General features: G+C 39.9%; 1 protein-coding gene across 2 annotated transcripts in view; it reads right to left on the bottom strand.

The window, feature by feature from the left end:
• The window catches only part of samd10b (sterile alpha motif domain containing 10b), a 144749-nt gene that overhangs the window by 16956 nt on the left and 107893 nt on the right, over nucleotides 1–19900 (bottom strand). The window contains exon 4 of one of the 2 annotated variants that reach the window (XM_061980909.2): nucleotides 6217–6357. The exons of the other annotated variant lie outside the window; for it this stretch is intronic. Within the exon in view, the coding sequence (XP_061836893.1) occupies nucleotides 6217–6357 (141 nt within the window). The remainder of the gene's footprint in view (nucleotides 1–6216; nucleotides 6358–19900) is intronic. 2 annotated transcript variants of the gene reach the window in all.

The raw sequence follows: 19900 nt of genomic DNA, 5'->3' as shown, positions 1-19900 counted from the left end.
ATCTCGGTGGTCCAATGGGCATGGAAATATATTATTGATTTGAAAAACTAATGAACAAAGACGTTGAAGCACGATTGTAGTGCATCACTTTGTTACATCGCTGTATACTTTCTACATTGTAGTTAAGGAATAAGGATGGACCTTTGACTATTTTTTGATTTACTATAGGGGAAATGAACAACTAATTCATCAATGAATAATATGTGATATACATTTTGGGTAGACAGCTCTCTCTTTACCATGCCAGTGTAATTAATTCCGCAAAATCTACATAATTATTCAATAAATCTGCCAATAATTGTGCACATACCTGTACTGTAGTAAGGTGTGTTCCAAATATATTTTCTACCTGGGAAAGTGCACTTTGTTCGTCCTCATAATTGTTATCTCATCAAATGTATTCATCACCAACGTATTTTCTGCGCAAAATCACCACCAAATTTGCGCCCAAAACTTTGAGTCAGTATCTGATTATATTTGGATTTCAGATATTTCTTGTCCCTATTAATTAGGGCCCGAGCAGCGGAGCAAGCACCGCAGATGCGATGCGCAGCACCACAAGGGCCCTGTTGTATCTGCTCCGTATATCATTATTATTATTATTTTATTGTTATTATTTTTCTGTCACTTCGAAGGCCTTTTTGAGGGCCTTAAAATATATGAAAAGTCTTTTTTTTGGCGAACTCATCCGGTCTCTGGCGAAAAATGTGATAATTCAGTGGTCCCCAACAGTAACAATCAAAAATGGCTGTGCAGCGCAGACTTTAAAATTTAAAAAATTGAAACCCTCGGCCTTGTTTCACATATCGTCCCAAAAATCGCTAGAGACGTCTATCATGACAGGACACACAGATACGTATCAAAAACCCATATTCAAAAACAGACAGGAAATCGGCCATATTGGTTTCGTCTGCCATTTTTTGTGGCAAAAAAGGCTCGTACTTCAACAAAGTCCTCCTAGGGACTTTGACTAAATGAGTCGCGATTAAAATGGCTGATATTATACATGAACGTGATGATAAATTGCAAAGGAATTTTTCCTACCCCATAAGATGTGGGCGTTACATGGGGCCACACTAGGCATCTTTGGTTTTTGACCATTTTTCGTTGCAAAAGAGGGGCCGTACTTTAACAAACTCCTCCTAGGGAGTACAGCCAAATGAGTCGTGGTTAAAATGACAGATACTACACATAGAGGTGATAACAAATCGCAAAACACATTTTGCCTGAGCCAAAAGATGTTGGCATGGCACGGCGCCATACATTGTTACGATGACTTTTTGGTCATTTTAGAGGAAACGTTAAAAGCTCAGCTCCACAAACTCACATCTTGATCTTAACAGGTAGACATGATGATGATGACACTCTGAAGTACCTGATGGGTAGTACCTTTTTATTCATATTTGTAGCAGGCACAGCCTTGCGATGAAAACTGTTCCGCGCCATCAGCCATCAAACTGACAATACTTCACTTCAGATGATCGGTTTCCTTTCTTAACTCACAAGAAGTGAAGTGAAGTGAACTGAATTATATTTATATAGCGCTTTTTCTCTAGTGACTCAAAGCACTTTACATAGTGAAACCCAATATTTAAGTTACATTTAAACCAGTGTGGGTGGCACTGGGAGCAGGTGGGTAAAGTGTCTTGCCCAAGGACACAACGGCAGTGACTAGGATGGCAGAAGCGGGTATCGAACCTGCAACCCTCAAGTTGCTGGCACGGCCACTCTACCAACCGAGCTATACCGCCCCACAAAAACAACATTTAACAAAGAAGGTTAAATGTTGATGTTTGATCATGGATACATGTTGATATCGACTCCAATGGCGCCATGTGAGCGGAGTCTTTGAAACTCAACGAAAGACACAACATTTGAATAACTCAGCTCCACAAGGTCCGACATTCATTATATTGGGTGTGTATGATGATGATGATGACACCCTGAAGTGCTGGATGATCGTACGAACTCAAAGTGGGCGGAGCCTGGCGATGAAAAGTGTTACACGCCATCAGCCATCAATCTGTCAATACTTCACTTCAGATGATCGGATATCCTTCTTAACTTATATGAAGGTTAAATGTTGACGTTTGATCCTGGATACATGTTGATGTCAACTCCATTGGCGCCATGTGGGCGGAGCTTTTGAGACTTGCCAAACAACACACGACTTGAATAACTCACAAGATCAAACATTGATTGTATTCAGCGTGTATGATGATGATGACACCCTAAAGTGCCCGATGGATCAGTACCTGTGGGTCAGTACCATACCTATTTGTTGTGGGCGGAGCCTGGCGATGAAAACTGTTCCACGCCATTAGCCATCAAACTATTAAGTACTTCACTTCAGATGATCGGCTATCTTTGTTAACTTATATGCAGGTTAAATGTCGATGTTTGATCATGGCTGACATGTTGATATCAAAATCATTGGCGTCATGTAGGTGGAACTTTTGAGACTCACCAAATAACACGGAACTTGAATAACTCAGCTGCGCAAGGTCGGATATTGATTGTATTTAGTGTGTATGATGACATTTTTGGTGGTGGGTCAGGGCATCAGAAAGGACGTGACTGCATTCGTCATGCGTGCCTGCATACTGGAGTCAACCCCGTTGTGCAAGAGTGGCAAGGGGCACTTCCAATGCTGCTCACAGCTTTAATTTGCATTTCTATTACAAATAGGGATAGGAATAAAAAAAACGGTTCTTGTTCAGAACCGGTTCCCAGTTCCTTGGAATAATTTGCCATTTTGTCTAGCGGTTCTCTTAACGGTCCTTCTGGGTGGATATGACGTCATTAGGCAACGTACGTAGTGACATTCCCGGGCGGAAAAAGCCCACCACAGCTTGCTGACATTTTACTAAAAAAGATGGCACCAGCGCTACTTGTAATAATTCAAAGGTTGTTATTTCATCAAGAGGAGAACATACGAGCAATATTCTGAAACATTTGAATGTACAGCATGCAATGAATGTTATGTTTTTGATCCGGACTGATCTCATCCCAGGCAGCAGGAGTTGACTAAGGTAAATACAACAGGTACAATTACCGCTGATATTCTTACCGCTAGTACCTGTTAAATTGAAATGAATGCCTTCTCATTGAGATGAGCATAAGGAGACATAGTCTGATCTGATCGGTTTGGAGGTGGGCAGTAATAGCTCCAGTTCACGTCTGCCACAAGTTTTCACCGCAGCAGGGAAGAGTACCACTCGGCCAGGAACGATGAATGTCACCGAGCAGTGACTAAGTTTGTGGTCAAAAGCTTTCAACAATTTGCCAACTCAAACCATAAACCATAGATGCTTATTTGGTAGGTGAATTTTCAATTGTAGTCAGAGAGAAGTTGTTTTCCTCCAACCACATTTTCTCTCAGTCATTATATTATACAAGTGAAACTCATAAAATTAGAATATTGTGTAAAAGTCAATTCAACTTAAAATGTGAAACTAATAAGTAATATTAACTCATTACATGAAAATTGACATATGTCAAGCCTCTATTTAATACAATTTTAATGATCGTGGCTTACAGTTTGAAAAAAAACACCACATTTTCTGCGATTTTCAATTAAGGTTTTCATACGCTGCAAGCAATAAACATCAACATTATATCAAAAGAAGGTTAAAATATCTCATGTTGCATGCCATGAGCCCATGTCATTATATTAGTTGCACATTGTAAATCTAAACAAACCTTTGCACGGTTTATGGCATGGTATATTTGCTAGGTAGATGACAAAGATTCTTAAGAGTTTTAAAAATGTTACGAAATGTTACATTCTTGTGTAATTTCCACATATTAAATTCTTGTTAAGTTTTTTTTTCTATGCTATGTTCCTCTTAAGACCTCACTGTTGGATTGTAAGGTCATGTTAGCTCTAAACTAAACAAAATTGATGGTAATCCATTATATGATCTTTTTTCCAAATAAGAATCGATAAGAGAACCGATAAAGAACCGAATCGTTAAGCAGAATCAAAAGTGAAATCGTAACTGTAAAAATCTTATCAATTCTCATTTCTAATTACAAATGCATTGTTGGATGAATAATTAATTTAAATGATAAGACATGAGAGTCTGGGTTGGTTTAGTGTCGTTTGGTCTGTCTACTTATTTCATAAATAATGTCTGAGTGAGCCTGGCCTTGCGTTTTTGCATTTACTCTTAATTGTACTTTTTCTTAAGTTTAATTGTCAATTATTACCACCAAATGATTTGTATCAGCAGCAGCTCAAACCAGCGTGTCAAGTGAATACATTAATCTATAATTGATCTAAATTACAATTAGTTTTACAAACGCTGTGTTGTGTTGTGTGTCTCTTGTTCCTTCATCCAGAATGCTTAAACAAGTCTTGCTGATTCGTTGCATTTGCTAATTAAAAAGGGGATACATTGAAAAAGTATGTGCTTCAACTATTTTATTATGTTTTTAGTCTTGTACACTACTTCAGTTGGACTGACTACATTTTTAAATCTCAATTCACTTTCTCGAACGAATGGATGCAAGTACACTCCTGCTGATGAAATTACAGGGTGGCAGTCCTGTTCCAGATCTATCTTATTAGTCTACTATTGCTTCTATACACTCTGTATCTCCCCTCATATTGCTGTGGGATTTTGGAGCTCAAACTAAATATATAACTTTCACTTTGGAGACATATGCATCTTTGATTATTTGTTGCATAAATATCTCACACACAAATGACTGTTAGAATAGACTACATGTGAAGTATGGAATGAAATTACTGCCAAAACTCCACAAACACTCAAAAATGTTTTAGAAACTCAAAGAAACAAATACACAAAAGGTAGAAAAGTAAAATAAAAACAGTTTTCTTCAAGTTAAAAAACATTTGCAAGTAGACATTTTTTTGTATTCAAGTTAAAAACAATTTGCAAGTAGTAAAACGTTTTTATTCAAGTTAAAAACGATTTGCAAGGACACAATTAATTTTCTTCATGTTCGAAACAATTTTCTTCAAGTTAATACTTTTGCATAGTTTTTCCACTTTTTCTTCCACACGCACAATTTTTTGTTTCTCACCAGCAGAAACTGTATTCCGCACTCTCCAACAACAGATGGTGCTCTGCTGAGTCAATTTAAGGCCGACGGAGCTCCTGATTTGCGACAGTTCGTCAACCATTAATAACAGAAGAAGAAGAAGAGGAAGAAGACGGCAATCTATGCCGGAAGACACAATTGGTCCACGCATGTGTGAACACTACGTCGCTGGACTCGCAATATCATGTTTTAATAATATTTTGTATAAAAAAATAGCTTACATAGGAATAAAAGGGAACAATAATATAAACATAAACAAGGGGTAAATTTAAAAAAATCAGGGAGTATTATTAACACATTTTCAACCACTTTCACTCTTCTGTCATTGCAATGAATGACGCCACTGACTCCTATCACGCAATACATTTTTTTAAATGTAGATTTTTTTTTTTAACAAGACACTTAAATCTATATCTGCTGCCTAACAAAAACTAGACTTTTAAATGATCAGTATTGTGATGTAAATAAAGTAGTAAAAATTATTATTTGCCATTTAAGGCTGCTGAGCACACTGTTCAGGTCTCGGTATGGATCTGAATGGTATAGGTTTTTTTAAATACTGTATTCTTAAGTAACGTTTGTTTTGTTTTGTATATCATCTTTTATATGACATCGTTCATTAAATAAAGATTCCAAAAAAGAAAACCATGGTAACTTTGTGACGGCGGCCACGATCATAACGGCCGTAAAACAAGTTGACCTAAGTGACGAAGCTTCACACATGCGTGGACCGATCGTGTCTTCCTGTGGAAGTGGAAAACTAACCATAAACATTTTTTTTGTACTTGCGAATCCTTTTGTGTGTTTGTGGAATTTTTTTTTTTTAATTGTGATACATTTTTGTGTGTTTGTGGAGTTTGGGCAGTAATTCCACTCCATACACAAACCTGGGCTATGGTTCCAAGCCAGCTCTGATTAACTGTGTGATTTTATTGATGATTGGCTGGTACGATTAGGTGCTGCCATCCATAAAACCCACACACTGCCTCTTTAATGTATGTCACAGCAGGCCTGCGTGGTATCAGACAATCTTAGCTGGATTTAACCGAGCTACTTCGGACATTTAAAATCTTAAGCGTTCCTTTTGTTGTCCATCGTTCCAATGCATAATAAAATACTCTCATAAATACAAACTAAAATACTTACTTCGACTAAGGAGCTGTAGGTTGCGAACTTCTTCCCTAACCTGAAGCTGGAGGACCTGTTGGAGGACTTCCTGCCTTAGTGTCTCCTGGACAATTCCCATTCTCTGAAGCTTCTCCCCATTCAAACGCAGCAAGGCCCGCCCTGTTAGGGCAAGGTGAAGGTTGGTTAGGATTGTCATCTAACATAGTTCTCTTAGATATGTCATGGTGTTACCCCAAGGCAAAGGGGTAGAAAGGTACAGCTGTCTGCAGCTAGTGTGTTGATACTCACAGGTGATGATAGAAGTAAATCTATCAGTAAATAGGTACCCAGTAATCGCCACTAAGCAGGTCTTATTTTCCTGAATGTAAGTTTATCTACAAACCCCGTTTCCATATGAGTTGGGAAATTGTGTTAGATGTAAATATAAACGGAATACAATGATTTGCAAATCCTTTTCAACCCATATTCAATTGAATGCACTACAAAGACGAGATATTTGATGTTCAAACTCATAAACTTTATTTTTTTTTTTGCAAATAATAATTAACTTAGAATTTCATGGCTGCAACACGTGCCAAAGTAGTTGGGAAAGGGCATGTTCACCACTGTGTTACATGGCCTTTCCTTTTAACAACACTCAGTAAACGTTTGGGAACTGAGGAGACACATTTTGTAAGCTTCTCAGGTGGAATTCTTTCCCATTCTTGCTTGATGTACAGCTTAAGTTGTTCAACAGTCCGGGGGTCTCCGTTGTGGTATTTTAGGCTTCATAATGCGCCACACATTTTCAATGGGAGACAGGTCTGGACTACAGGCAGGCCAGTCTAGTACCCGCACTCTTTTACTATGAAGCCACGTTGATGTAACACGTGGCTTGGCATTGTCTTGCTGAAATAAGCAGGGGCGTCCATGGTAACGTTGCTTGGATGGCAACATATGTTGCTCCAAACCCTGTATGTACCTTTCAGCATTAATGGCGCCTTCACAGATGTGTAAGTTACCCATGTCTTGGGCACTAATACACCCCCATACCATCACAGATGCTGGCTTTTCAACTTTGCGCCTATAACAATCCGGATGGTTCTTTTCCTCTTTGGTCCGGAGGACACAACATCCACAGTTTCCAAAAACAATTTGAAATGGGGACTCGTCAGACCACAGAACACTTTTCCACTTTGTATCAGTCCGTCTTAGATGAGCTCAGGCCCAGCGAAGCCGACAGCGTTTCTGGGTGTTGTTGATAAACGGTTTTCGCCTTGCATAGGAGAGTTTTAACTTGCACTTACAGATGTAGCGACCAACTGTAGTTACTGACAGTGGGTTTCTGAAGTGTTCCTGAGCCCATGTGGTGATATCCTTTACACACTGATATCGCTTGTTGATGCAGTACAGCCTGAGGGATTGAAGGTCACCGGCTTAGTTGCTTACGTGCAGTGATTTCTCCAGATTCTCTGAACCCTTTGATGATATTACGGACCGTAGATGGTGAAATCCCTAAATTCCTTGCAATAGCTGGTTGAGAAAGGTTTTTCTTAATCTGTTCAACAATTTACTCACGCATTTGTTGACAAAGTGGTGACCCTCGCCCCATCTTGTTTGTGAATGACTGAGCATTTTATGCAATCTACTTTTATACCCAATCATGGCACCCACCTGTTCCCAATTTGCCTGTTCACCTGTGGGATGTTGCAAATAAGTGTTTGATGAGCATTCCTCAACTTTATCAGTATTCATTGCCACCTTTCCCAACTTCTTTGTCACGTGTTGCTGGCATCAAATTCTAAAGTTAATGATTATTTGCACAAAAAAAAATGTTTATCAGTTTGAACATCAAATATGTTGTCTTTGTAGCATATTCAACTGAATATGGGTTGAAAATGATTTGCAAATCATTGTATTCCGTTTATATTTACATCTAACACAATTTCCCAACTCATATGGAAACAGGGTTTGTATGTATTTGTTTGGTGTTTGGTGTACTGCCAAACATAATCAGAATCAGAAATAAAAAATATTCAGTCTAAGCCTGGGCCCCTGGAGAGGGGGTCCAGACTGAGGCCAAAGAAAGAAAGAAAAAACTCATAGCCATAGCACACATAAGTTTAACCTGGATCTGACGAAAGTTGTACATTTGGCAGAAATTGCTATGGATTGAAAGTTGTTGTGTTGTGGCTTTATGCTGTTGTTTTGTAGGGTATGCATTTATTGAAACATTTCTAGGCCATCAAAGCTGTTTATTAAAATAAGAGTAGTAGCAGAACAAACCACTGCTCATTTAAACTGTAAAGATTTGGTTGCACTTTATTTTTCATATTAATATTGTATTATTTTTGTAATGAAAAAAATAACAGGTAAATCTACTGTTAAAATGTTGGTTACTCTACATTTATTGAGCATTTCTTGAATGTTGAAAATGAGAGGAGAAAAAGTTTCATCATGTTCATTTAACCTAAAGAGTTGGTTGCATTTTATTCAAGTAAAAAGGGAATGCATTGGCCTTTAATTGTTGTTTACTTGCTTGTTTGTATCTACATTTCGTTTGTATCTACTTCCCTTAAAAGAAATAACAGGAATATACAAAACTTCACCTGGAGTGTCCAGTATCCAGTATTTATTTCACAGTCACTGGTTGATTTCTTTGTTTTTGCTAAAAAGTTTGCTGAATCGATTCTATGCTCCCTGGTAGGGTCTCCCAAGACAAACAGGTCCGAGGTGAGGGATCAGACAAAGAGCAGCTTGAAGACCTTTATGATGAAGAAACAACGAGGACTCAGATTTCCCTCGCCAGGACGCGGGTCACCAGGACCCCCCTCTGGAGCCAGGACCGAAGGTGGGGCTCGATGGCGAGCGCCTGGTTGAGAGAGACAATGTGGGTCCCCCTTACAATGGGCTCACCACTCATAGGAGGGGGCATAGAGGTGATGGGCAGTGTGAGCTGGGCGTAAGCCGAAGGCAGGGCACTTGCCAGTCCGATCTTCGGCTACGTAAGCTAACTCTTAGGACGCGGAATGTCACCTCGCTGCGGGGGGAGGAGCCTGAGTTGGTGCGCGAGGTGGAGAAGTTCCGGCTAGATATTGTCGGACTCACTTCTAAGCACAGCAAGGGCTTTGGAACCAGTTCTCTCAAGAGGGGCTGGACTCTCTTCCACTCTGGCATTGCCGGCAGTGAGAGGCAACGGGCTGGAGTGGCAATTCTTGTTGCCCCCCCGGCTCAAAGCCTGCACGCTGGAGTTTATCCCACTAGATAAGAGGGTAGCTTCCCTTCGCCTTCAGGTGGAGGGGTGGTTCCTGACTGTTGTTTGTGCTTACGCACCAAACAGCAGCTCTCTTTAAGAAGGGGAACCGGAGGGCAATGTTCCCTCTAATTTTTCATGTGTGTGAGCAAACGCAAAAACACCCTGAGCATTCAGTGGAATACAGACGAGCACACTGTGGCCATACCAGCAGCACATCTGTCTCAAACCTGACATAACAATTTAAATGTCCTATTATTATAATCAAGTGACAGTAGTCATTTTCATGAGATTATTTTGTAAAATAAGTGATTTGGCCCACTTAAATTTATTTTTTTTATGAGCTTTGTACTATAGTATTTTATGCCTGGGTGGGGGTCTTGCTTTGGAAAGATTGTGTACCCCTTACAGAGATCACATTTAGTTCCCCTTAAAACATTCACATGTTGCATGAGATGAAGTGTACATTCCTGTAACTTTCTGTCTGTAAAACAAATATTTGTATTAGCAATTTTGTAATCTAGAAACATCCTTTCATGATTAATATCCAAAAATTAACTTTCTTAATAAATGACAGTAGAATAAGCACACATCTGATTGAGGAGTCATAGTGTAACGACCTGCAATTTACACTTTATATGTAGTGTTGGAGTTGTCCAACTTTTTGTGTGGCCATAAACGCAACGGTGGCTAATTACCATGAGCGCATGTGTTGGTGCAGGTGAGAGAGAGAGCAAGCGGCTGCTGTTGATATAACAGATGATAAAGAGTTGCTTTTGGCTTGGTTTGTACGGTAGACAATGACCAATTTTCCTAGATAGAAGTATTTCACACATTTTTTTGGTGTGGTTATGGCCAACAAACAATTGAGCTCAATAAAATAAAGGGATCGATGGAATTCCTGTCCTCATTAAAGCGTCTCGACAGACGTTACAATAATTTAACAGTGTTGACAAACATTGTTTTATCTGTTGTGGCCGCTTTTCGTCACCTGTTACTCACAGTTGCATTGCAAAATCATACAAAACAAATTATTTAGTTTATTTTGTTTTGAGTGGGATTATATTTTGTGCGCGGCATAGATTTGCTGTGCGCAGAGGACGCGTGAGCAGTGCGCAATTGGGCAGGCGCGCACCTTAGAGGGAACGTTGCCGGAGAGTGTGGTATCGTGGGGTCACACTCCTCAGCCTTCCCCGTAAGGTCTATTCAGGTGTACTGGAGAGGAGGCTACGCCGGACAGTCGAACCTCGGATTCAGGAGGAGCAGTGTGGTTTTTGTCCTGTTTGTGGAACTGTGGACCAGCGCTTTACTCTCAGCAGGGTCCTTGAGGGTGCATGGGAGTTTGCCCAACCTGTCCACATGTGTTTTGTGGACTTGGAGAAGGCATTCGACCGTGTCCCTCGGGAAGTCCTGTGGGGAGTGCTCAGAGAGTATGGGGTATCGGACTGTCTGATTGTGGCGGTCCGCTCCCTGTATGATCAGTGTCAGAGCTTGGTCCGCATTGCCGGCAGTAAGTCGGACCCGTTTTCAGTGAGGGTTGGACTCCGCCAGGGCTGCCTTTTGTCACCGATTTTGTTCATAACTTTTATGGACAGAATTTCTAGGCGCAGTCAACGCGTTGAGGGGATCCGGTTTGGTGGCTGCAAGCCACCAAACCAAATGGCTTCATCAGGCCGGGATACTCTGTCGACACTGTATCGATCCCTTGTGGTAAAGAAGGAGATGAGCCGGAAGGCAAATCTCTCAATTTACCGGTTAATCTACCTTCCCATCCTCACCTATGGTCATGAGCTTTGGGTCATGAGCAAAAGGACAAGATCACGGGTACAAGCTGCCGAAATTAGTTTCCTCCGTCGGGTGGCGGGGCTCTCTCTTGGAGATAGGGTGGGAAGCTCTGTAATTCGGGAGGAGCTCAAAGTAAAGCCGCTGCTCCTCCACATTGAGAGGTGCCAGATGAGGTGGTTCGGGCATCTGGTCAGTATGCCAACCGGACGCCTCCCTGGGCAGGGCACGTCCGATCGGTAGGAGGCCACGGGGAAAACTCTGGACAGGTTGGGAAGACTATGTCTCCCGGATGTCCGAGGAACACCTCGGGATCCCCCGGGAGGAGCTGGACAAAGTGGCTGGGGAGAGGGAAGTCTGGGCTTCCCATCTTACCACAATTAATTTTTTGCTTGAAAACTTTTTTTTGTTGCTGTTGTTGTTTCTTTCTGCCCCGCGCTCATGCCATAGACTGATGCACTATTAAAGATGACTGGACAAGAAGGGCTGAATTATGCATAGGTGGGACTTCTGGGCCTCTGTAGCCTCTCATTGGGCCATTTCTGTCATGTCTGTGTGATCATGTTTTGTTTTAGTCATGTTCGGTTTTGTTTTTGGACTCTTTGTGCACTTTTGTTTGTTTTGTCACCATAGCAACCCATTAGTTTTCACCTGTCATGTCACGCACCTGTTTCACGTTTTGAGTCACGCACCTGTTTTCACTGATCATGTCACTGCTATTTAAGCCTGTCTGTTTCTGTTGTTCGTCCTGGTGACATTATCCTTTCATACCATGTTACTTCTGACACCCCTGCTACCTCTGTTTGTCTTCATGCTTCCATAGTTCCATGCCAAGTAAGTTTTTGTTTATTGTTCAAAGTTTCTGCCTTTGTGCAAGTTTTGTTTCATTAGTCTAGTTTGTTCTCCGCCATTGTGCGCGCCTTTTGTTTGCTTCCTTTTTTGTAGTCTGTTAGTGTTTAAAATAAAAGATGTACTTACATTCACGCCTTGCCCGCGCCAACTTTCCTTTGCATTCTGGGAAAACAAACCCCAAGGGCCACGTATTGACAATTTCGTCAAAAGCCTTGACAGACAAGACACTGACTGAGCCAATCAATTGTCACCTTTCTGTCGCTATTGTGTGTCGAGCTATTGGGTCGGTAGAGAGAGTTGTAGCTGGCTGTAAATGACCAAAAGGTTGTTTTATTGTGAGAGGATGCTCTAGTCTACCGCACTGTGATTTACATTGCACCTGATGCCCTAGATGGGGTACACTGCATTGCCAAAAGTATTAGGCCACCCATGCAAATGATGAGAATCAGGTGTCCTAATCACTTGGCCCGGTGTATAAAATCAAGCACTTAGGCATGGAGACTGTTTCTACAAACATTTGTGAAAAAATGGGCCACTCTCAGTGATTTCCAGTCTGGAACTGTCATAGCATGCCACCTGTGCAACAAATCCAGTCGTAAAATTTCCTGGCTCCTAAATATTCCAAAGTCAACTTTATTATAAGAAAAGTGAAGAGTTTGGGAACAACAGCAACTCAGCCACCAAGTGTTAGGCCACATAAATTGACAAGAGGGGGGTCAGCGGATGCTGAAGCGCATAGACTTTCTGCACAGTCAGTTGCTACAGAGCTCCAAACTTAATGTGACCTTCCAATTAGCCTACGTACAGTACGCAGAGAGCTTCATGGAATGGGTTTCCATGGCCGAGCAGCTGCATCTAAGTCATACATCACCAAGTCTAATGCAAAGCGTTGGATGCAGTGGTGTAAAGCACATCGCCACTGGACTCTAGAGCAGTGGAGACGCCTTCTCTGGAGTGATGAATCACACTTTTCCATCTGGCAATCTGATGGACCAGTCTGGGTTTGGAGGTTGCCAAGAGAACGCTACATTTCGGACTGCATTGTGCAGAGTGTGAAATTTGGTGGAGGAGGAATTATGGTGTGGGGTTGGTTTTTCAGGAGTTGGGCTTGGCCCCTTAGTTCCAGTGAAAGGAACTTTGAATGCTCCAGGATACCAAAACTTTTTGGACAATTCCGTGGGATGGCACTTCAAGTTCATATGTGAGTAAAGGCAGGTGGCCAAATACTTTTGGCAATATAGTGTTTATTTGCAGTCAGTCATACCATCATCTTTTTGTCACTTAAAACATACAGAGGACATGACTTCGGTGTCCTCAAATGTAAATCATCCCATGGGTGTACATAATGTTGTGACTGGGTGAAAAAGTTTAATTTCGACAGTGTCTGAAAAAAAATAGTGGTGACGACTTCAAGATATATATTGAAACAGTGTACAAAGATAAATTATGATACTTTCGAAGAGGGTGGGGTGTGGTTTTATTGACAATCTGGGATGGCCTCCAGAAACGAATATGCAGACAGACTCAAAAAACAGTTTATAAAAGTGACTGTGGAGCAGAATTTACACAAAATGTATACCAAAGGATATACAATACATATTATCGATACCACAAGGAAGTGCTTTAAATGTAGATTAAATAATAATAGATAGCCTTCATAAAAATGTTTGAAAACATTTGAAATCGATATTTTAAAATAATAAATCCATTTAGATCCGGGATAAATAGGGATCGCGATTTGGATGTTAATACATTTTTTCAGCACCCCTATTAAATATGTACCGTCACCATTTAGTGGAAGACCACGTAATTGTTCTGCATGTTACTGTGGCTCATTAGCATAACATAGCTAGATGAAAACATATATATTATTTTTAGTAAATAATAATTTTTGAACCAATAAAGTGAACTGGGATTATTTCCCACGGCACACTTGAAAATCTCTGGTGGCACATTAGGCAAAGTAGTTGAGAATCTGCCTTGAACCCATATCAGGAAATAAGCAGGCAGTCAGATTAGTATATCCACTGTCCCATTTTAGAACTCATAAAATATAAATACCTTTAATAGAGAGTTGGCTGTCACATTTCAAAAGAGAAACAGGAGGGTGAAAAAAAATGTGTGATTGTTAGTTATCTGGCTTGAACATCATCCACCAGTTGAAATATGGTTTGAGGGTATTTTGTGATTTGTTGAGTTGGCATGCCTGCCTCACGCTCACACAATTACACTTCTATTCAAACCCTCATTTCCTGCTTGGACCATCTCCACTGTTTGGAACCGCTGATGAAGACATTCATTTCTCTTTGGTGAGCACAATGCATTACCAAACAAATGTTATTGTATAAATACAGACGTATTCATATCACACATTCAAATTCATAATTTCCCCCTTATCCACCTATTTTTAAAACATATTAAAGATTGAATATACAATATATGGCATTCAAGCCACTCCATACAATTCCAATGTATGTGCAAGCAGAGGTGTGGACTCGAGTCACATGACTTGGACTCGAGTCAGACTCGAGTCATGAATTTGATGACTTTAGACTCTACTTGACAAAATGTAAAGAGACTTGCAACTCGACTTAGACTTTAACATCAATGACTTGTGACTTCACTTGGACTTGAGCCTTTTGACTTGACAAGACTTGCTACTTTCCCCAAAACCCAAAGATTAAAAAGTTATTCAGGAGTGCTCCATATCTTTCATTTTGTACATGTCTGGCAGCGTGTTGTTCCTGTCAGTACAACAGCCAATCAAATTACATTCACGTTATTTTCGTCCCACAGCATTCATCCAATCAAGTTGCAGGACAACCAACGAAGAAGAAACGAGTGAGGAAAAATGATCCCTAAAATAGATTAGTTCGGGTATTAAAACTACGACTTGGTCAACTAAAAACAAATTCCAGTATGCAAAGCATGCGGTTCGAATATTACAGACGGAGACGCAACAACTTCCAACTTCGGTCAACATTTGAAGATGCACAAAGAAGGCTACGTTTTGAATGTAAGCTAACGTTTATTGGCTAAGTAACGTGACTTTTATTTGCTGTGTAGTTAAATCAGTGAGGCTGCAAACTCACTGCTAACGTTATAACCATAGACATCTTATAAGTAGACGCAGCATCGAGCGCTACTGCCTACTGGCGCTGACGAGACGCGGGGCCGCCATCTTGGAGTGGTGATCCGCTCCACTCAGTGCAATTCATTTGGCAGGAGCAATGAACTGTCAACGCATTTAATTCATTTTACCTCACTGAATACCACTGATTTTCATGTGTTTTTTTTGTCATACGTGTAGGTAGCTATGATAAAAGATACATGTTTTGGCGTGTTTTATTATTCATAGTTTGCTTAACAGTAATTGAATATTCTTATATGCTATTACTGACCAGATGTCCAAGATTAAAATTGGGAATATAATCCCAGAGAAGGGGGAAAAAAACGGTCAGCTATTTTTAAATTGAAGAAACAATATGATTAGGTTATATATACATGCGTATATCCTACATAAACAATGTATGAATACATTAGATATCTATATATCTTAGGGACCTGTAGACTGTATCTCTGTTGCTGCAGAAGCAGAGAGTTTATTCTGTCTTGACACTTTGTATTGATATTTTGTATTACATTCTTCCCTTAAATGATAATGTTTAAAGTGATTGTTTTATATGTATTTTTATGTACAAACGTTTGTATGTCGCTTTGGATTAAAGCGTCTGCCAAATACTTAAACATAAACATATATAAACACCTGAAAGTCTTTATATCAGCTAAAACCACCAATCTGTTTCACTAGTTTCAGAATAAAACCAAATTCTGTCTTACCCAACAATGTTAGTATTTGAATATTGTTACTTGAAGACTTATTCCTGGTTACAATTATACTGTTAAGAAAGTATTGTCTTATATTTTGACTAAAATGAGAACGCATTATAATCTGTGGCGGCTGGTGAATTTTGTTTTAGGTGGGGCTGAAAGATTGTAAACCAAACCCCTGTAGGGGGGTCATCCTCCCCCAGAAGATTTCTTTATGATTTTTACATACAAATATTGAAGATCTTTGCTCCTTCTCAACTCTGTGGTAATATTCTTTTCACAAAATACAACCAATAGTACGTTAATGTTAAATCTTACTTGTGAAAAGTAATCCCCCGATTCTTATTTTTAACAGTCCGCTCATTTTAGCAGAAAAACACTGACCACCAGCCCGGCATCTTTGTTTTCTACCTGTCAACTGTCAGTTTAGGCTGCTCGCCGGCTCCTCATCACCACTTCAAGATGGCGGCCAAATTGCTCGCGTCACAGCAGCCAATGCTGCGTCTACTAATAAGATGTCTATGGTTATAACGTCATTGCAAACACGGCAATCTGTTGCGTCCACTGCAGTTTGCTACCTTATTCATACTTTTTGTTAAGTGTTTTTTTTTTAAGCAGGGTTGCATGAGGTACCTACACATAACGTTACGTTAGTCAATGTAACACACACAGTAACGTAACGTTAGACGGCGGTCAGGAGCACCGCATGTTTTAGCCACCTTCAAAATGACAAACATAGTCAAATAAAGGTCAGTTAAAATGTATACTATATTAAGAATATGTGTACATATTGCATAGGGCCCTGACATTTAAAAAGTACAACTCTGTTCATTATGTTCATGTATTTGTTATGTTTTTCATGTGTACACACACATCAACACACATACAGTATGAGATGAGATCAATGAGATAAGGTAAGAACAGGATAGAAATTGCTGTGGAATCAGTTACAATGCAATATGCCATGGAAATACAATGTTAACACTATTGTGCAAATAAGTACAGTTGCACTTGTTTTTTCAAATGTGTTTATTCTGTAAAGGAATGAGTTACATGTTTAAAATGACTGGTTAATAGTGCTATTATGAAGTGCAATGTCAGCACTATTTTTTTTCCTGCAACTTCAAATGCACTTGTTTTAATAAATAAATACAGCGTTTTAAAAGCAAACACAATCTGTGTAAATATATTAGTCTGTGGTTAAAAGGACTTGAAAGGACTCGAAACTCAAAATGCAGGACTTGGGACTTGACTTGAGACTTTCCAGTCTTGACTTTGGACTTGACTCGGGACTTGCCTGTCTTGACTCGGGACTTGACTCGAGACTTGAGGGCAAAGACTTGAGACTTACTTGTGACTTGCAAAACAATGACTTGGTCCCACCTCTGTGTGCAAGCAAATTTAGTTTCCAGCACCTTGTGCGGAACCACCTGATTATGTGATGACACATACAGTACCTTCCGAATTGCAACAATAACCGTCTAATGATTTTCTGCATAGTATCCACAATCACATTTTCCAAACACACCTTGAGCTTTTATCCGCACAAACCAAACTAACCTTTTTATGCCATCTCTCCCCCCACAGACCTCTCTTGTGTGTGCTTTCTGAGACTCGCACCAGTACGTCCTAGAGTCACAATGCCCTTGCTATCTGCGTGCATAAATGAGACAAAGCAGTAGAATGGAATTCAAATCAATTCCCCACAGACGTGCTACGGCTCTCATTAATTGCATGGAGACAGGGAGTGCAGCGCTGTCAGCGGGAGAATTAAAAAAGACAAAAACAAAAGCTGCTCAATGGAGATCACTACTCTCAATTAGGCTTCAAAGAAAATTGCTTATTAACAGTTTCAATTCCAAATGAGAGGCTTTTCTGAAAGCAGCCTGAAAGGCATTGTGAAAACAAAGAAAATAAAGATCTTTTTTTTTTTTAAATAAAGGCAATGGTTTTAAGCAACCTCACCGTATACCAATGAATCAATTCAATAAATTGTTTACATTGGGATTAAATGGCAAGTAAATTATATTTCCTGTGTATACCGTATTTTTCGGACTATAAGGCGCACTTACAATCCTTTCATTTTCTCAAAACTCGACAGTACGCCTTATAACCCGGTGCGCCTAATGTACGGAATAATTTTGGTTGTGCTTACCGACCTTGAAGCTATTTTATTTGGTACATGGTGAAATGATTAGTGTGACCAGTAGATGACAGTCACACAAGAGATACATGTAGACTGCAATATGATGGCAGTCACACATAGGAGATACGTGTAGACTGCAATATGACTCAAGTAAACAACACCAAATTGTTATATGTTCCACTGAAAATATAGAACATTGTACACGGCGCTCAAAAACCAATCAATATGTTTTAGTACGACTTTGGTAAGCTATGAAGCCGCACCGCTTGATGGATTGTACTGTGCTTCAACATATGAGTATTATAATGGTGTGTGTATAAGGTAAGACGTATTATCTGGTGTTTTATTTCGCAATATCATGCAAAAGCAACTTTCCTTACCTTCTGGTACCTGCTGATCTGTATTTGGGATCTGCATAAACCCATGATAATCTGCGCGCATCCGCCTTTGTAGTCCGTGCTGACACCGTAGTCGATAAGCTTCTTCTTTTCTCTATCTTCTTGTTATGTGACATTCATCCTCCGCTGTTGCCATTTCTAATATAAAGTAGTGTAAAGTTCTTACTTATATCTGTCAGTAAACTCGCCATGAAAGCGCTGAAACATACCGGCGTAGTGAGTTTACATTATTCACCCAAGGAACTTTAGTTATTATAGAGTTCCAGTCGGACGGTTTTTCACGGGACACAATTCCGGCATTGTTATTGCACTAGTGAGCCACGGATGAGAAAATGCTGCTCCGTTATTGATTTAAGTAAAGTCTGAATGTCATTAAAAAAGTTAGCTCCATCTTTTGACACTTCTTCCACACCCGTCCTTGCACGCTACACCCGTACAACAAATATGACGGAGAAAAGACGCTGCCGAAGGTAAGCCACGTAAATAAGACCGCCCACAAAACGGCGCATCCTGAAGCGACTGTCAGAAAGCGGCTTGAAGATGATCAGTAAAAGATAATCTATGCAACATTTTGACCAAAGAACCACCATTACATGTTATGTAGACCACAAGGAAGTGTGAAATTTTTTTTTATATATGACCCCTTTAATGCGCCCTATAATCCGGTGCGCCTTTTGTATTAAAATAGACCTGACTAGGCCCGCTCATCGGTATGCCGATGAACTGTCTCTTTACTTATTGGTATGCTTTAAGATGCAAGCATACTTTTGAATTACGAGCGTCCCCACAACTATGCATAGCGGTTGTCAGAATGAAGCCCTTAAAATCAGCCCCAAAACATCTGGTCTTATTTGCTAGCTTAAGTTTATAGCAAGAGTTGACATAACTATGTTTTTCAACCATGGGAACAAAGAAAGTGAGTGTGAATGTCAATGCTGAGAATAACAGACAGAGATATTGATTGAAATAAAGAAGTATATCTTAAAAAAATCATGACCGACCATGCAACCGACTTGGCGAGGCAGTTCATTTGTACCAGATGTGAACAATTTCATGTGTGCTGGTATGAAAATAAAGTTGCTTGAATCCTGAGGCAGGAGCCAGTTGTTGTACCAGCCGACAACGTTAAAATAATAGCCAATAATAATAATAATAATAACTATCCACGTAAATATGGATAAGCTGCTGATGGTGTGTTTGACGGAAAAGCTGCTTGAAGGAGATCCCGTAGAAGCCCACTCTACAAAGTAAATGTTGTACATTATTATTACATTATCGTCGTCCCTCGCCAATATTCAAATTTTCTGCTTCTTTTTTGAAAGCATACTCTACATATTTTTGGCCTAAATGAATTATTATTCGTGTCTTAAATGTATTACAGTGCATTATTTGTCTTATATTTTATTATTGTGTTATGGCGATCGATAGAGATCGATAAAAGATAGTCACCAACTGGACTTC

The sequence above is a fragment of the Nerophis lumbriciformis genome, linkage group LG01 (assembly GCF_033978685.3).
Source record: "Nerophis lumbriciformis linkage group LG01, RoL_Nlum_v2.1, whole genome shotgun sequence".
NCBI classification, from domain to species: Eukaryota; Metazoa; Chordata; class Actinopteri; order Syngnathiformes; family Syngnathidae; genus Nerophis; species Nerophis lumbriciformis.
Note: the sequence above shows the minus strand (reverse complement) of the source record. Positions and strands in the feature narration are given on the sequence as shown.